The following is a 17,925-nucleotide window of genomic DNA, read 5'->3' as shown; positions in this document are numbered from 1 at the left end:
TAATGAACGACATTCAATATTCATGCAAATTTGCCTGCCCCTGAGGGGGAAAAAAAAACAACAGTTTTGAATTGCCACATGTCCTGCTGGAAAAGGGGGGGGGGGTGGCTAAAACTTCATTGTTTTGTTTTATCACAATAGGGAAAAAATGCAAAATGCAGTCCTTGGAGAAAAGTGATTGTTTCTCTTAAACGTCCCTGTGATGTAGGTATCAACAAATTCATGATTTGTCAATTCTGTTACAATGTATATATGTTGCTTGAAATGAAAAAGGCAGTATCTTAATCTCCTGCCTTTTCGATCACAAATTTTCCATGTTGTAGCAAACCTACGCTTTACCTGCTATGAACAATGATGAAATTGTATAGATACCGACATTGCAATTTCAATTACTGCATCCAAAAGCTTGATAGAATATATGTGAAAATATCTGAGTAATCACTCAACAAGAGAGATATACACTACAGCTTATCCTGATTATAAGTTTTCTTGACAACACTCATAAATGCTGTTGAGTAAAGACAAAGGAGATAGAAAATTCCTTCACATGCTTTACATTCCAGATGTTATGTATTGCAGAACAACAACATTCCATGCACGGGGATCTCATGACAAAAATATCTCATATCTGACCCTGAACTTTGTCATATAATCCCCCCTGCCATTATGGCATTACAGAGATTTGTGTCTGATAACATTTGAATGTTTTCCTTATGTGAACCGGCATGTTATGCTGCCCCAAGTGCAATTACATTGTACATCCCACCCTGGTTAGCCTCTGCCAAACGTTAGAAATAAATCCATGATATAGAAATCTTTCAGTGCAGATCCACTCATTACCATTTCTCAAGAGGACGGTAACCCGAGGCCTGTATTGACTCTCACGCTCCGCCCTTGACAACTTTAATCACAAGAATCAATTGACGCATGACTTCCATGCTAATTTTTTTTCCTACCATGTTTTGGATGAATATCGCTGCTGCTGCCCTGTCTTTTGTTTTCTCTTGTTTTTTTGTTGAAGTAAAGGGATTGTTCTTTGCTTTGTTTTATCTTGAAGATTTTTCCTCCACTTTCTCCAAATTCTACTCTGAACCACACATTAATTACTTCACTTGCCAAGATTCAACTTCAGAAATTTAGAAGGTGCAATTTGCTTCATACTCCACCAGAATCAAATGCAGACAATTTTTTCGAAAGTCTCTCCTACCATAACCATTCTACAAAAATATTCTAAATTTTTGTTAAAGGGAAGCAGTCCTGAGATTTTCACTGTACTGATAATTAAGAAGAGTAAAAAATATAAACTTTCACCAATTTATACGCTTGGACATCAAAAATTGTCTCCGTACGCAATTTTTGAAAAATAATTCCTGCAAGCGATCGTGAAAGAGCCGGCAAAAAGATGCTACGTAGTGCATGCCCTACTCACCAAGTTGACAGCCGTGCCTCTAAAAACCAATTTAAGTGTTCAAATGATTAGTTGCAATTTTATCACATAATGTGAAAGTTTGTGGTTTTATAATTTCAAACAAAATATTTCAAGCTTAGATATATATAATTTACGAAAAATTAATATTGTAAACATAAATTTATATGTATTTTTAAACCAAATATACCATGAACTTGACATCAAATAGGCACGGTCGTTTTCTAGCTTCCGTCCGTGTTGCATACTTCTTAGCGTAGAAACCACTCTCGCGCGCAAATCCTTACCATACCATGTATACATACACAGTACACTCGACTCCGTCCAGTCGATTTTGGCATTCAAACCGAAGATAACCTGTGCATGAGAGAGTCGAATTCTTCAAAGAAAATATTGTTTGTATCTCAATATTTCTGTAAGTAGTCAGATAATCGCCTTTCCTCGAAAAAAAAAAATATATATGACGTGAGCCGGGAAGGGTAAACACAGGGGGTCGTAGGGATATGATTTCGCTCCACTTTGCCGTGCATGTCCAGTCGGCACTGGCAGCAGCTAGCTCAGTGGCACTGTACTGCAGTCCAACCCCGGCTGCAGGCCCACGGTAAATTAAACATAGCTAGCCACTTTCCTTACCTCTCTACGCTTTTTTCCCTCGGTTCTCTTCGAAGTCGATGCTCGAGGTGTTTCTGTTTTATAACTCATGTGAGCAAATGGTCAGGATTGCATCTGGTTTCAGGAGTTTTCTCGGTTTATAACCGAGGGCCACAGCCTGCCGGTCCACGTAAAAACATCGCTTCACAAATTGTCCACGCACAGGTAGGTCACAACACGATTTCGAGATTTTGTAGGCCCTAAGTTTCTTATGTTCGGCATCGTTGTACCGATATTTCCCAGCCATACAGCTCACCTTTCACGATACTTTTGTTGGTCTGGGACGGAAAAAAGGATTTTCTTGGGAAATTTTCTGCACGATTCGAGCAAAACTACTGATGTAAGATAGCCTGACCAGACGACGCTGAATGCGGTCGCCCCTGTAGTGTACTAGCGCTAGCAGGCCTGTGTAGAATCGTTTCTACCTACAAATATGTACACTCTGTACGTACTATAGAACATGCATGAGCGGTGACAGGTAGGGCTGCAGCTGCGCTTGAGACTGGAAAAGTGCGAAGGGCAAACCGCGGGCGTACGGGGTGCGTACGTGTATCTACCGTAGATCTATCATCTAGTTGCGAATATAATACACAATACATACACACACACACAAACACCCACACACACACACACACACAACGTAGAAACAATGTCAAATACGAGTCGGAGTAGCCACCGACGTCTTCATGCATACGGGTAAACTAGGGAGTGTACGGATAACGAGCAGAACACGGCTGGGAAGAGTTGTGCATCGACGACGTATGACTCTCCGCCAAGACTTGCTCATTAGCATATTCACCGTGCAGAGTCACACTTTTTCAACCAAAATGTACGAGCTTATTTGGTGATTTTAAAGTTTGTTTTTGGTGAAAGTAGTTCATTGGAGGTACCAACAACAACATATTTTTTTAAATTTCGTGAGGACTGTGTCCCTTTAAAGAATGCAGACTAAACATTTTGAAAAGAAACCTATTGATATGTGGCATACTATATCAGGGCTTTCATGTGTGAAGTTTTGTTCTGTTACCTTTATACCTACAAGTAAACAATAAAAGAGCACACACACAATACACACACACACACACACTGTAATTATGAATATATTGCATGTAAGAACTCAGTGTATAGATGTCTGTGTGTACCTGTGAGAGCTCAATTTACACCAACATCAAACACAAACACACATGTTTGTGCTTCGTTTGGTTCTCCCCCGAGGGACGAGGTCAATCAAACAATTAACAAGCACGGCTCATTAATTACTGATGGATAAATATCACTCCTAACATCGCTGTGTATTTTGCATTTCAAATGCACAAGATCTCTTCCTCCACCTGTCTGTCTATTTCTCTGTCTTTCCTTTCCCATGTTACACACATTCTTATCTACCTTCCGTGTCTCTATTCCACTACTAAACTCAGAGGCCCGAATTCACGAAGGTGGTACAAATGAAACCATGGTTTAAACCATGGACAAAAAACATGGAGCGCCAAGTGTCGCATGGAATATTTTCGTTGCGAAATCAGTCACTTCGTCGATGAAATGATTATTTTGTAACGAAATGACATTTTGTTATAAACTAAATGAACATTTCGTCCACGAAATGATAATTTCATAACGAAACGGTCATTTTGTTGACGAAATGACCAATTTTGTAACGAAATATTCCGTGCCACACTTGGCGCTTCATGGTTTTTGTCCATGGTTTAATCCATGGTTTCATTTGTACCACCTTCGTGAATTCGGGCCAGAGGGTGTGTGTTACTTGCAGAAAAAAAAAATCTGAAACTCATGTAAAAAAAAAGAAGTCTGAAGTGCATACCATAAACTGAATATTTCAATGCATTTAAATTGCTAAAATGTCTGTAAGGTGGGTTTTGGGCACAGTCATGCAGAATCATCCCTGACTAAAATCTACAAGATTACAATTTTTTTTTTCTCTCTCTGTTTCTATTGGATTAACAATGCAGAACACATACAACATACGCATTTACATGCTTCTCTGACACGCAAACACAAACACACTTTTTTTCCTCTCATTATCCCCCCCCCCCCACACACAAACATATACACACAGACACATACATTTGAACAAATGCATACCTTCTCACACACAGGAATACAAACATTTATTCTCTGTCTTCTTCTCCAGCTTTCCCTCTCATCTCCTCACTCCTTCTCTCTCACAAAATATATTTCCTCTTTGCCGTCTCTCTTGTACAATGTATCTCTAAAGCCCACACAAATTGTATTTTTTTTCTCTCAATGATATTTCCTCTGCCCTTCCCAGTTTCTCTATCTCCTTCATTTTACTATCTCTCTTTCTACTCCTTCCATTTCTCACTTGGCATACATTTTCTTTTCCACTTGAAAATACCACAAAACACTTTTGTATTTCTCTACATTTCATTTGTCTCTACATTTCATTTTTCTCTTTCTGTCGACTGTCAAACGTTCATGGAAATGGATGAGCTTTGGGCATCAGACTCACAAATATAATCTATTCCATCAATTTGTGGTATCAAGATTCTATCCCCGTGGATAAAAAAAGGTACTTCAATTGACAAGACACTCACATCTTCATTCCTCCATCACGAAAAACTACAAATTATCTTCAGAATTTAGCATTATATGATGTACTGCCATGTGCTTTTCCAGCTCAATTTGCATCTTTTCTTCTTCATATATGTACATATAATTGCATGCTAGATTTAAAATGTCAGTCAGCACAAATCAATTAATTTGCTTGCTTCTCTCTCAGGCATTCTAACCATGCTTCAAGCAATTTTACAGAATTTTGTATACTAGACTCTTAGATGTTTACATACAAAGATCTACATATGATTGGGAAAAGTTACAAATGACACTCACAGTAATTAAATGTAAACATAATTCATTATATCTAGAGGTATTTGTTTATTCCCATGACCAATTACCACAATGCAAACAGCACAATAAACAAATTCAACACCTGCTGGTTGTTAAATACAGGCACATAAATTCTTCTCCCTCCCTGAAAAAAGTGGGTAATCTCTTTCCATTTCTCCCTCTCCCTATCTCTCTCTCTCTCGCTCCCTGGAGCCCTGTGGTATAGTTCAAAGTGTCCATTCAAATTGCCTCCACGAAGTGACAATATCAATCAATGCTAACAAGGCGGGGGTTGGGGGCGCTATTTCGGCAGGCATCCCATATTGAACTCTCAATCCATAACCATGTGCATCTTGACAAGCACTTTATTAAGGTTAGGAGGGGTGCAGGAGGGGGACGAAGAGAAGGAAGCTGCCTCCGCGCATGATAGGGAAAGGTTAATTTGGATTTAAATGGAGGAGGAGCAACCAGTGTGTTCAGCTGCCCAACACAGCCCCACTTCACATGCAAAAGAAAGGTAGTAGGTTAAACGTAAACATCCCTTCCTGCGATGGATGCGTATATTCATGTACAGGAAAACAATGCACAAGGAGGGCAAGTTAACACATCAGAAAAATTGTGTCTTTCCAACGGGATCTGATTTTCACAATCCATAGTAGATTCTGCCATTTATTTTTAGCTTGTTATAGCATATTCTGTGCAAGCTGGCCCTGTTGACAGTCCTGATCAGTTTAGACTTGTGGCTTATACATGGACTGAAACAGAAAATATGCTCACTCGCAATTAATCTACTTTTGTTTAATCATTTGTCTGTTCATTAATGTAATAAAAAAAGAAATCATAAAGTGTGAATCATAACTCTTGGAAGTGTTGCTGAATTGCACATGTGAATGGTTCTACAAATATATAAAGCTGTCTTTTGGTTTATATAGCCCTATTAATATGCTGGTTTTGATATTACAATGCTGCCCACATTTATATGTCAAAATCAGGGAGGGTCCAAAGAGCAATCGGGGAGATATTTGAGTGTTAAATGCAGCTCAATGAGTGAAAATAATTGTTAACTCAGGGGGGGGGGGGGGGGGGATCCTATACAGTCAAACCTGTCTATAGCTATAGACAGGTTGCCGCTACAGACAGGTTCTTAACATGCTTTTTCTCTCAGAGGGAATTGCTTTTTAGCAGTGGTTATATATGGCAGGTGGCCACTATAGACAGGTGGTCACTAATACAGGTTTGAATGTATACCATTTGAAGATTTTAACGTAAATGAAAATGAAACAATTAGACTTTATGAAATAAAAAGTTTATCTCATCAAAAGTGGGTAGATATGTATGGCATGGTTCCAAATATTTCTAGAATAAAATACCACCCTTGTGGTTGTAATATTAATGAGGTCACAATACCTCTAGACAACATGTATTAGGCACATGTGTGCTGTCACACTCGATAATTTCATGAGGTACATTACCATGGACATATATTACATCTGTAACTAATTATCAATGGTAAGTCTGTCTGCTGGAATTTCTCATGGCTCTGTCTGTGTGTGTCTTTGTGTGTGTGTGTTTCTTTTCATTCCTGGCACATTTTTTCTGTGGGGTAAACACTCCACGGAGGAGAGAATTTGAATTTAAGGAGTTTATGCACGATGAGAATGCAAGAGTTGGTGCTAGTTAAACAGAGTTACCGTAACGGAGAAGAATGATCTCCTCAGATAACAATGATGTGAAAGAGGTCCAGGAGAGCAGCGATGAAGAGATTCTCCGCCGGAAAGCGGCTTGACTACCCGGGGCCTCGTCTTCATTATGCTCGCATTCCGCGGGAATGATCGCCGATCGATCAGCGAGATTGCTGGAGATTGGAACAGGGCCTGCGGGTATTGTTTAACCCCCTGTGAGTGTGCATCCCTGTTTTGTTTTGTTTTTTTCTTCTTGTTATTGTTTTTGTGGACAGCCTGGTGGTCAGGTTATAGAGATGTTAATACTGGAAAGGGGGGGGGGGGTGAATGCAGAATTCATGACAGTATGTTCTTTGATGTGTTTTTCCCAAAAGGGTTGCAATACATTACTAGTACATCTGTCTGTCTGTCTGTCTAGAATTTGTCCAGAGGTTCAGTGTCCTCATTTATCACCACTCAACAAACAATCTCTCCTCCCTAACAAAAAGAAAAAAAAATAAGAAAAAGAAATCTTGTATAAGGCATCTCAATTGTCTTGAAATGAATCATAGATGCACTGGTGTTTTATTTTTGTTTTTTGTTTTTTTCATTAGATGGCTGGGGTCCTCATTCATCAGGAACCATAGCGAGATATACTTGTTGATAAATTGTTAAACTTTGGTAGTATTTTGTTGTACATGATAAGCATTAGTATTAACTTCAAGAAAAAAATCTCACTGTGTACCCCATTTTACAAGATGGGCACAAGAGCACTCCTAAATGCCCAGTATGAATAGGATGTTAGCTTGAATTGGGTATGAATGACATTATGTTAGAGTAATCTCAATGTACCTGGGTAAAAGTATACATTTAGGGTTCCTTTACTTCTCTGGTCATGGGATGAAACTCCATCACGTTACTGTCCAGCAGTACATATCAAAGACGCTTTTTTTCCCTAGCAGAAATCATTTAAAAGAAATCTTTCTTGACCTTTCACCCCTGCTAGTTTGGTGACTTATAGTGTTATTTCTATCCTTCTTACCAGATGATATCCCCAGTGGATATACCTTGCTGTAGTTAAAGTACACCTGAAATGAGCATACCTTGCTAAGTTGCAGCTGAAATGGACCCTTTTCAGGTAAAGTTCAGTACCGTTTAACCTTTCACCTTGAGGAATTTTGCCCCAAATCTAATCCGTGCATCTACATGGTACATCTCACTGATGTGGCATACTTTGGCCATGTGGTACCATTATAAAGAAAATCCACTGAGCTATATTTCTCAATCACACAACAAGATGTGGGAAGAGCAGATAGAGAGCCTGAAAACATACAGTGTACATAATGCTTCTGGCATCCTTTGGGGCTGAGGCATAAAACTGATAATGGTTGTACTGTATTTACCCAGGGTACCCCATTCAGTATTAGTGTTGCTCTTTAGAGAGAGCACTCCGATGATCATTAACCCTGCTAATGTTGAGTACCCATGAGGTGTATACTCCCCTATGAAAGTCAAGAGGGACATTGTGGGTGAAATAGTTTGCCAAGGAATATTTGCAAAGGGCTGTATTTACAGGAAGAACTTCAGACCGCTCACACTTGTTCGGTTTAAAGACCCGGTAGCATGGGGATTCATGGGTGGCCCGATTCATTCGCTGCCCACCAGGGTATACATTCGAAAACCACTTATACACCTATAGCACTGGTCAGCGAATATGTGCATTAAAGCGTACGCTCATGGGGAATTGTTGACTCCAGTCGAGATTCTTCGGCTGTGTGTGTACTTATACAGAGGTCAGTGATAAAGCTACACACAATTTGTTACCGGAATCTAGAATATATCCGAGCTACAAAATTGTAGACCAGTATTCTTCTCCATGGTATCCCTACACTACCAGGTCTTTAAGAGTTCCAGACTCAATTCTAAGACTTCCTAATCTGGACCAAGTACCACCATCAAAACCATCATCATCACCACCACCACCACCACACCCACCCACTCACTTACCCTGTGCCAGCCCTTAAGAGGCCTCTTGCGCCTCTTGAGGAGGTAGCCCTCAATCTTGCCTGGTTCCTGGACCAGGTCTGAGCCCGTCTCCACGGAGAGGGGTTCCAGCTTCAGTGTCTTGCTTCCGTCCATCTCGGACATGCCGCTCTCTGCCGTGTCCATGTTAGAGGCTGTACCTGGGTCCTCCTGTGAATTGACCAATAGTAATACATTGTACATCATATTTATAAATAACATTTTACATATAACACACATGCACATATAAAATATAATACATATATTCAGACAGACAGATGTATGCAAATTGGGAATATTCACATATATGTAAAGATTATCATATGTAGGTTTGTGTGATTGATGTATTGAAATATAGGCCCATATTCATGAGGACGGTTTGAATAAACAAAAGCAAATGGTTTACATTTCAATAGCCTATGAACTAAAACATGAGTGGGAAAGGTGTACCTTACACACACAAGTATCCATGCATGGTTATTACTGGATGTCTGTTGGTGTACAAAAGTCAATGCAATCTGTCAAGCACATTTACGCAGAAAAAAATTTGTATAGGCCATGGACTGAATTTATAGCATCTTCATGAATACTGGCCAAAGTGTTCAAGTCCAACATAGAGAAGTTGGGAGGAAAGTGTCAGAGAAATCTGAGGAACATATAATGCTAGCATTTATTTGATGTCAATAAAAATGATTGCATTTGCCAAATGTTTCTCAGTCAAAGAGGCAAATGAGCAATTTCACTACTGATAACAAACCAAAAAAGAATGAAGCAAAAAGGGAGTTTAATGCATTATGTTTTCCCACCCATGACTATCATAATAAGAAGAATATTATTATGAATACAAAGGTATAATCCATACAGAGGATATTCACTGAAAATAAAAGAAAAGCTTTCCTTCTTTCCTTTTACTTCCGGTCAAATTTTGATGGACATGAAAACTACAAACACGAAAATATTAAGAATCCTTTTAAATTTCAAACTTTGATGGAAATCATACATGTGCATACAAAATGTATGTGTACATACAATATGCAATTATATGAATATCTGTATGATATGATATCATATATGTATGTAGTACATTGTACATGATCTTATGCATTTGGAATATTTGCCAGAAATGTGCATGAAAGAGCATGTTCCATATAGTAAACCATGTAAGAAAAGATATAGCATTCATGTTTCACAGAATTCCCCTTGCAAGAATCAAAAAGTATACTTTACAACCATGATCAATATTAACAAAATCAATGAATGTCACACGGCACCAATTCAACCAGTCGCAAATCCTGATTCACTATTCAGTGTATACACACAGACAAACACATGTCATGACATGAACTCTGCAACATGCTTTGGGAAAGTCGGCAAGATGTGTGAAAGGTGTAAAAAGCAATGACACAACGTCTGAATCTAGCAAAATGATACATAGGAAAGTACATGTGCATTCACAAGCGTGATATTTGAATGATCAACATGCTGTTTTTCATACATGTACTGACAGCACACAGCAAGCAAGGACATAACATGTGTATACACACTATCTTACAGTACACACATAAAATCTGGAAAGCATGAAGTGATTAAATGAAACTTTTGATGAAAACACGAACTGCAAGCAAAATCAAGCAAAAGCATGATATCAACACAAGCAAATTTTCATCTCACATGATCTGGCACGAAAATTGCTAGTCTTGTTGCAATAACAACATACAAAAGTTTGTAGACATCTTGTAGGAAGTTCGGTTCAATCACTTCACATCTTCTGTAGATGTATATGACATGGGGGGGGGGGGGATTCATAGCATGTAAAAGAGCATGAAACCCATGTAAGTTCAGATATAATTGTGGATTAAGGAAATGCAGCAATATTAGTAGAACATATCAGCATAGTTTGAAGAAAACCTGGTGATTCTTTCAAAAGATGAGTGTTGAATGTTTTGTTACAGCCATCGCTGGATGAGAAGACTACAACAGTACTGTTTGTGACATTCTACAAAACTTCAGTTTTTATGAAAAGTACACATTCCCTTGACTTGCTACTGACATGTGTTACAACATATGCCCTTGCTTTCTGAAAGAGGACAATCATGTGATCTTCCATTACGCTAGAAAAGTGAAAACATGTTGAATCGTTTTCATATTTTCTTTATATATTTCTCAATACATAACGTCACCAACTGTAGTAGTCTTCTCAAACTTTACAAATTCATAACTTTTGAACAGACTGTCCTGTTTTCCTCAAACTTCATGGATATGTTCCGCTAATATTGCTGCATTAATTAAACCCACCTATACGTTTGAGTTTCATTTCTCTTTAAAGGAGAAGTGCATTCTGAGAAAGAGCTCTTCAAGTACACATGTCCACACCAGGTCCCTGTACATAAAGTACAGCCAGATGGACAGGATGGTAATGTTTTTGTGTTAATCGACTCAATTTATTACGGTAAAGAGCACATAGCATTTTAAAGTTTGATATGTTTTCATGAATCGTTGGTATAACTTGCATCTATGCAAATTAGTGTAGGTGATGGTATCTGCATCTTATGAGTCTACACTATAACCAGTACATAAATTTTCTAGAATCTTCTTTTTTCTCCCTTCTTTTTATGATCAAAGTCAAGAAGAATCAGTTGTATCTATAGTATTCACAATAAATTATCATAGAGCTCTTTGTAATAACCTGACAATAATAATGTTCATTTGACTAGTAGTAGTCTATTTATTGACTAAAAATATGACTTTCATATTTTTTCTTGCAAATCAATATTGCAAGGCTGCGACCAATACTCTCTGAAGAAAGGTGAAACTTTGTAACGTTTCTTATTTCATGTCCGATTTTGATTTCACCTTCTAACTTCTGATAGTGATTGTGGCAATCACCTCATCAGCCATTCTCACACTCGAGCAAGCAATATACAGCCATCGGATTGCAGTAAAGTTTGTGACGGATGTGTTGACGGACACCTTTCATCTGATCACAAGCTGACATTTCAGCCGGCACGAGCCGCTGCTGACCTACCGCCACGTTCATCAGCGAGGAAATAAACACGTATCAGCATCAGATGTGTTCAGAGATTAGACACAAGCGTGAGGCAGAAGGCACTAGACTACCAACATCCTTTTCCTCTTGGTATGTTGGACCATTTTTTTTTTTTTTAGTTTGGCATTCACGTCACTTGAGACTTATCACCATCCGCATTCCACATGCCTGTAACATTAATCCTTATTCTATCTCTCTCCCTCTCTCTCTCTCTCTTTCTATCTCTTTCTATCTCTTTTTATCTCTTCTTCTTCTTCTTCTTCTTCTTCTTCTTCTGTTTCTTTTAATTCTGTTTGATGGGAAGATAGCATGCCTACGGAGGCTGGTGCCTCGGTCAAACTCATTCGTCTCTCGTGTCGCGAATTTCCCCGGCAGCTGACTCCGATTTTTTTCCAATAACGCCACATGTAACTCTAGGCTGCGGCTGTTCTGGGAGATTGTTTGACTCTTTCGCGAGACTCCTGCAGGGTCTTGTATGAGGAAGAAGCTTTGATCTGTGAGAAGGGTGTCCCAATTTTCATCTTCCCACGTCAATGTGATGTATCTATTTGCCAAGAGTGGAAGAAACTGAATCTGTACGGCACATGAGAACTGCTATAGGTGTACAGCAGACACACAGACAAAAGAAAAAAAACAAATATCTGAAAGTTCCTCCTGTACTCCGCTCAATTCCAAATTAAAGGTGCATGGTCCCGGTGTTTTAGTCAAATGCGTACGCGGGCGCACGGCGCAAGTTTCCTATAGAGACCTACGCTATCGACTCCTCTCTAGCGCTTACGCTTTGGCCCATTTCCCTGAGTCCGAAGATGTCCGATTCACTGTAGTCAGTGGTCGGATCACAGTTAGGCTCATGATTCGGGTGAGGGGGTAGACAGCTTTAGCAAAGTTCTTTTGTGATGTCATAATGTCAAGCACATATCGTCGATTGAGAATGATAAGGGCGTTAAGTTCTCACAAAACCCATAGTGTTCGAGACAACTTAACGCCCTTCTCATTCTCAACAGACGATATGCACGCACCCTGGCATTACTACAGACTGCGCGATGCACAGAGAAGACAACGCAGGCAACGTTACTTAGCAACAACTACGCACTTTACTCTTGATGACAGCTCAACTTCGGTAATCTTCGTATCAATGCTAACGGTGATCGGCAGTATCATCAACAGTGCCCTCTACACCACCAGGACTATGCCCCTTTAAAACTTAGTCTGCATGGTTCATCTTTGTGGCTGCAAGTCCTCACTCCTGTAAAAGTGGAAATTTTCTTGGTGTTAAAAAATGTTCATGCATTTTGCGCAGCCAAAAGTTAGCGTGAAAATAAAAGCATGTGAATATTTTTGCTTGCCATGTGCACCAGTAGTTGATGTCTTGATCCCCCCAAATTAAAAACATGCAAAACTGATCTACAATGTATCTGGCCGAGCGCAAAAAAAAAAATTACTCACACGAAAATATCCACTTTACAGGAAACAAAGCTTGAACCACAGAATTTCATTTCATTGTGGTTATGTTACTATGCTACATTTGGGTCACTACAAGCTCTTGGCATCTCAGTACATCTGCTTCTTCTTTTTTTTTCTTTTTTCTTGGGGGGGGGGGGGTGTTTCCTTTCATCAAAAATTTATTAAACTACCCATGGCCTGTTCAAAGACACTTCACAAAGCCATAAAGTGCTGCAATTGTCTCTGGTGTCCATTTGTGTGTGTGTGTGTGTGCGTGCGTGCGTGTGTGTGTGTGTGTGTGTGTGTGTGTGTGCCACTGACAACAGGTGTATTGGTTGTACTATAAGCATGGATGTCGGGAGGGGGGTGGTATTGGACAGTGAAAAAATGGGAGCACTTTTTGTCTCACTGTCCACAAAGCCTGTTGTATTTCAGCTATCCAACACTGCCCTGAGTGACTACATAACGGCAAAATGCATTTACAAGACAGCCCTAGAAGACGAGAATGCTTAGAGCTTTATAGTTGTTGCTTTCTTGTCAGTGAATACATCTATAAATGAACCTTGAGATATAACACAGCTGACACAGATGGTCAAAAAGAATACTTTCGAATTAAGAATCTACAAATGTATCAACATATTCTTTAAAAAAAAAAAATCCAGCAACATGATTATATGCAAAACAAGTATGCCATTTAAATAACTGCAGGGTAGCTGGACATGCATTTATTTTCTTAATAAAGTTACTAAACTGTGTCTATAAGCTACCAGACAAAGAAAAGTAGTAATCCTCACTCTGACAGTCACACCTTTCAAAATTAAGAGCACAAGTATTTTTTGCTGAGATTCTCCTTCATCACAATCTGTTAAATCGAATAGTCAAATCATCATGACGCCAGTGAATGGCTTTGACTTTGGGTGTTGCCTTGTAAAACAGAAAAATGTCACATGTGCTAAACCAAACATCAATGCATACTATGTTGATAATCATGAAGAGGTCAATGTACTATTATGACAAAGCTACTCCTGTCGAGCTGTCACTGCAAGCCATGTCCAGTGGACGCTATAGTGCATTACTTGTACACCTGTGGTACGAAAGCATTTGGACCGAGTCGACTGATGCTTGCTTGTATGTAACACCCACATACCAAGAATGCATCAGATGCCTTCGAGGCACAGGAGAACAGCCGAAAATCGGGCAATTACCGTTACGAGGATAACGTGTGCCCTAGCACAGACAGTCTGGACAAATGCTGAGGCACTGCTCTTTAATAGAGCACAAAGCAACCTGAGGCTTTTACCACCAACTAAAAGCACTCCACAATTAGCGTATTGATGTCAGCTGCAAAACAGATACGATGTAAATCGCTGCCATTAGGCCAATACAGCAAGGTTGGGCAAATCCTAGCCTGGTGCTCACCTTCACAGCAATCACAAATGAGACGAAAATGAGTCAGTTCTGACTAATTTGTGCGGAAACTCAGATGTTTCGGCATCAATTATTCACCCACAGCATTGTGTTACATATTAACTCTCAAGACGCCTCTCTATCATCTAAACATTCTTCATCCCCATACAGAATGTTACTGAGGTCAAGATGTGATTAAGCAGTAATGGTATATATGGCATAATTGGTATACTTCGGATAACGAAGTAAAACATTTTGCAAATTAGGACTCCTAAGACAATTTCGCAAATGGTTGAATACAGGATTGAGAACTGCAGGTAATGGAATGAGAAATGAGTACATGTATTATTCCTTTTCAGGAGAAAAATGATAATTTTCCATCTTGGAATCAATACACAGCACAGTTGAATTATATGTCAGGGGAGGCAATGTTTTTGCCACTTGTGAATTTTGCAAAAATCAGCAGATTTCCAAAAAGTAAAAAAAAAAAAATTGTGCATCACATGCAGCATAACATTTAATGGTTTAATACTTCTAGGTACTCCCAAATACATTGCAATTCATAATATATACTGCAGGCTTGAGTTTTGACTGTCTGGGGCTAAGATCCAGTTGCAAAAGACTTGTGAAATGTCTCATTTCCATACAGAAACTTTCTCAAAGTTTACAAATTAAGGCTGAACATAAAAAAAGAACTAAAATACAACTTGCTCTTATACACAAAGAGAAAAGGGATTTTCTTGTGTGGTGTACCAGGAAAGCTTCCAGATGACGCAAGAAGTCTACATTTCATTATTAATACAACCTAAAGGCAACCTCTCTACCTATTAAACTTAATGGCCAGCTCATTATTAAATGGAGAGAAAAAAAAAAACATGAGGACTTTTCTACTTGTTCTACACTCATTCACGTCAGCAGAATGCAATCTTGCAATATTAAAGGATTCACACTTCAAATTGCTTCAATCCACTGCTCTCAATTCAGAGTCTCAATGAAAGTGGTTTTGATGGGGGAATGGAATTTTTAGAGAAGCAGTGCGTATGCTTGCTGATTGTATCTAAGTGGTTATTGGAGTGGATCCCTTCCAATTTTTAGAAAAGAAATGTAGTGCATGATGGAGAAAAATAAGTTAAAAAACAATATGTCCTCCGAGATATTTAAATATTAAAGTACTCAAAATGTGACTTTTGTTGAAAGCGATAAAATAGTATGTGTTGAACATACAGATTAATGAGATCAACATTTAATGGGAGGAAAAATTGTATTCTTCTTGTGTTTAAAAAAAGCAAGCAAACAAATAGCCAATGACAATTCCTGAGTGAATGGGTGCATGAATGCAGTAACATACAAAGAAAGCAACTTTCCCATTAGGTATTATCGAGTGCATTTGAAACTAAAATACATAAATACACACAGGCAAACAGTGCATAATGTACACAGGAATACATCTTTTGTATGGGCCATATCAATATACATATTAAACACTGAATAAACAACAAGACAAATACATGTAGCCTGAACAATATGCATCATGTCCATGGTATTCTGCCTAATTAGCACCTTGAAATCAATTTTAACAAGAGTTCCTCCATGGATGCTGCCAAGACTAATACCATTGGGACGGAAAATGGAAATGTACGACCGCGCAACCAAATACCAGGTCTATGAACTTAAAGGGACTGTACGGTACTGGTTGAGGTGGGGATTCAGGTTTATAACATTAATAAGTGAGATACGGAGAAACCTCTTATGAAATATAAAAGAGCATGTAATTCTAAGAAGGATTCAACGTTTATTTGATGAAAATTGGTTTTCAACTGGCTGAGATATCCAAAACAGTGATAATGATAAAAGGCGACAGGCCATGCCTTTTATTAGGATCTCTTTGTTTCACTTTGTTTTTGGATATCTCAGCCATTTGAAAACCGATTTTCATCAAATAAACTTTCGATACCCCTTAGAATTGCTCTTTGACATCTCATAGAGTGGTTTCTGAATTTCTCGCAAAGCATTGAAAACTAAATCCTCACCTCAACCAGAACTGTACACACCCTTTAACACCATGTGAGGAAGGAAGGATTGATCTGTCAGTACAACCTGACACATTGGCTACGTGGTAATTGTAGACGTTGGGAGACATCAAGATCACGAACATTTCTAGTCTTGTGGCGTCCATCTCGCAGCTTTGATTAAGTTGAGCATATTCAATCAGGTACACTGTATAATCAAACTATGTGAATTATCACATATTGCTAAATCCATACAACACAAACTAACAAGAGTGTAGTAACCTGATTTTGCATTGTTCTACCTCTAATCACATTTTAAATCCTCAAACCCCTCCCTAAAAAAATAAACAAATAAAGAATAAAAATAAAACAGGGGGTAAAAAATGATACACTTCCCTCTGCTATCAAAAAGACAGATCAAACTCGGTCTTTTAATCCTAGCATTCTGATCTGTAATGTGACTGCAAAACAAGACTAACCAAAGACCTTGAATGGTGGATGGCAACACATTCGTCAAATAGACGCATGAAGGGTATAGATACAACATTTAACAGTCCACATACAGTAGCTACCATGTACAATGTATAAGGCCATCTTCTCCTGACTGCTATGGATTTTCTTGGGTCACCTAAGGAGCTTATGGCCAAAACATAGATTTCATATGCCTGCAGAACTATCAATCATTGCTCTAAAATGTACAGTATGCATTAAAGAAATGTGTTAAATAATGCTGTAATAATACAATTTCAGTAGGGTAGGCCTAATGACTAAAATATGGAATAGTAGCCACAAAGGTTCACCTGACGTCCACAATCTCAGAGCTTGCCCCATTGCAGTTGCTACATAGTTTTTCATAACTGACTATCGATAATCGACAAATCAGACCACGGTGATATCCATCGATCTTAAGTGCTAGATTAAATCCCATGCAGCTTGTTGGAAAGATACAATTGCACGAGCACGATTGATCATCATGTTACTTTCTATACATTGTACCTTTCCACAATGCTGAATGTGGGCTTAAAGGGTGTGTACAGTTCTGGTCGAGGTGAGGATTTAGCTTTTATCGTTTTGCGAGATATTCAGAAACCACTCTATGAGATGTCAAAGAGCATGCAGTTCTAAGGGGTATCAAAAGTTTATTTGATGAAAATCGGTTTTGAAATGGCTGAGATATCTAAAAACAAGGTGAAACAAAGAGATCCTAATAAAAGGCGTGGCCTGTCGCCTTTTATTATTGTCACTTTTTTGGATATCTCAGCCTTTTTAAAACCAATTTTCATCAAGTAAACGTTGAATCCTTCTTAAAATTACATGCTCTTTCATATTTCATAATAGGTTTCTCATTATCTCACTTAGGAATGTTCAAAACATGAATGCCCACCTCAACCAGTA

The 17,925-nt window shown here is 38.7% G+C and overlaps 1 protein-coding gene across 1 annotated transcript in view; it reads right to left on the bottom strand.

Annotated features, from left to right (window-relative positions):
* Positions 1-17,925, bottom strand: part of LOC139726093 (oxysterol-binding protein-related protein 6-like) — a 74,177-nt gene that overhangs the window by 17,192 nt on the left and 39,060 nt on the right. Inside the window, exon 4 of the mRNA XM_071637174.1 lies at positions 8,611-8,796. Within this exon, the coding sequence (XP_071493275.1) occupies positions 8,611-8,772 (162 nt within the window). The 5' untranslated portion in view covers positions 8,773-8,796. The remainder of the gene's footprint in view (positions 1-8,610; positions 8,797-17,925) is intronic.

This window comes from Diadema antillarum, unplaced genomic scaffold (assembly GCF_040938485.1).
Source record: "Diadema antillarum isolate AM-2024a unplaced genomic scaffold, OU_Dant_1.0 seq00000079_RagTag, whole genome shotgun sequence".
NCBI lineage: Eukaryota > Metazoa > Echinodermata > Echinoidea > Diadematoida > Diadematidae > Diadema > Diadema antillarum.
This window is presented reverse-complemented; position numbering and strand designations above follow the sequence as displayed.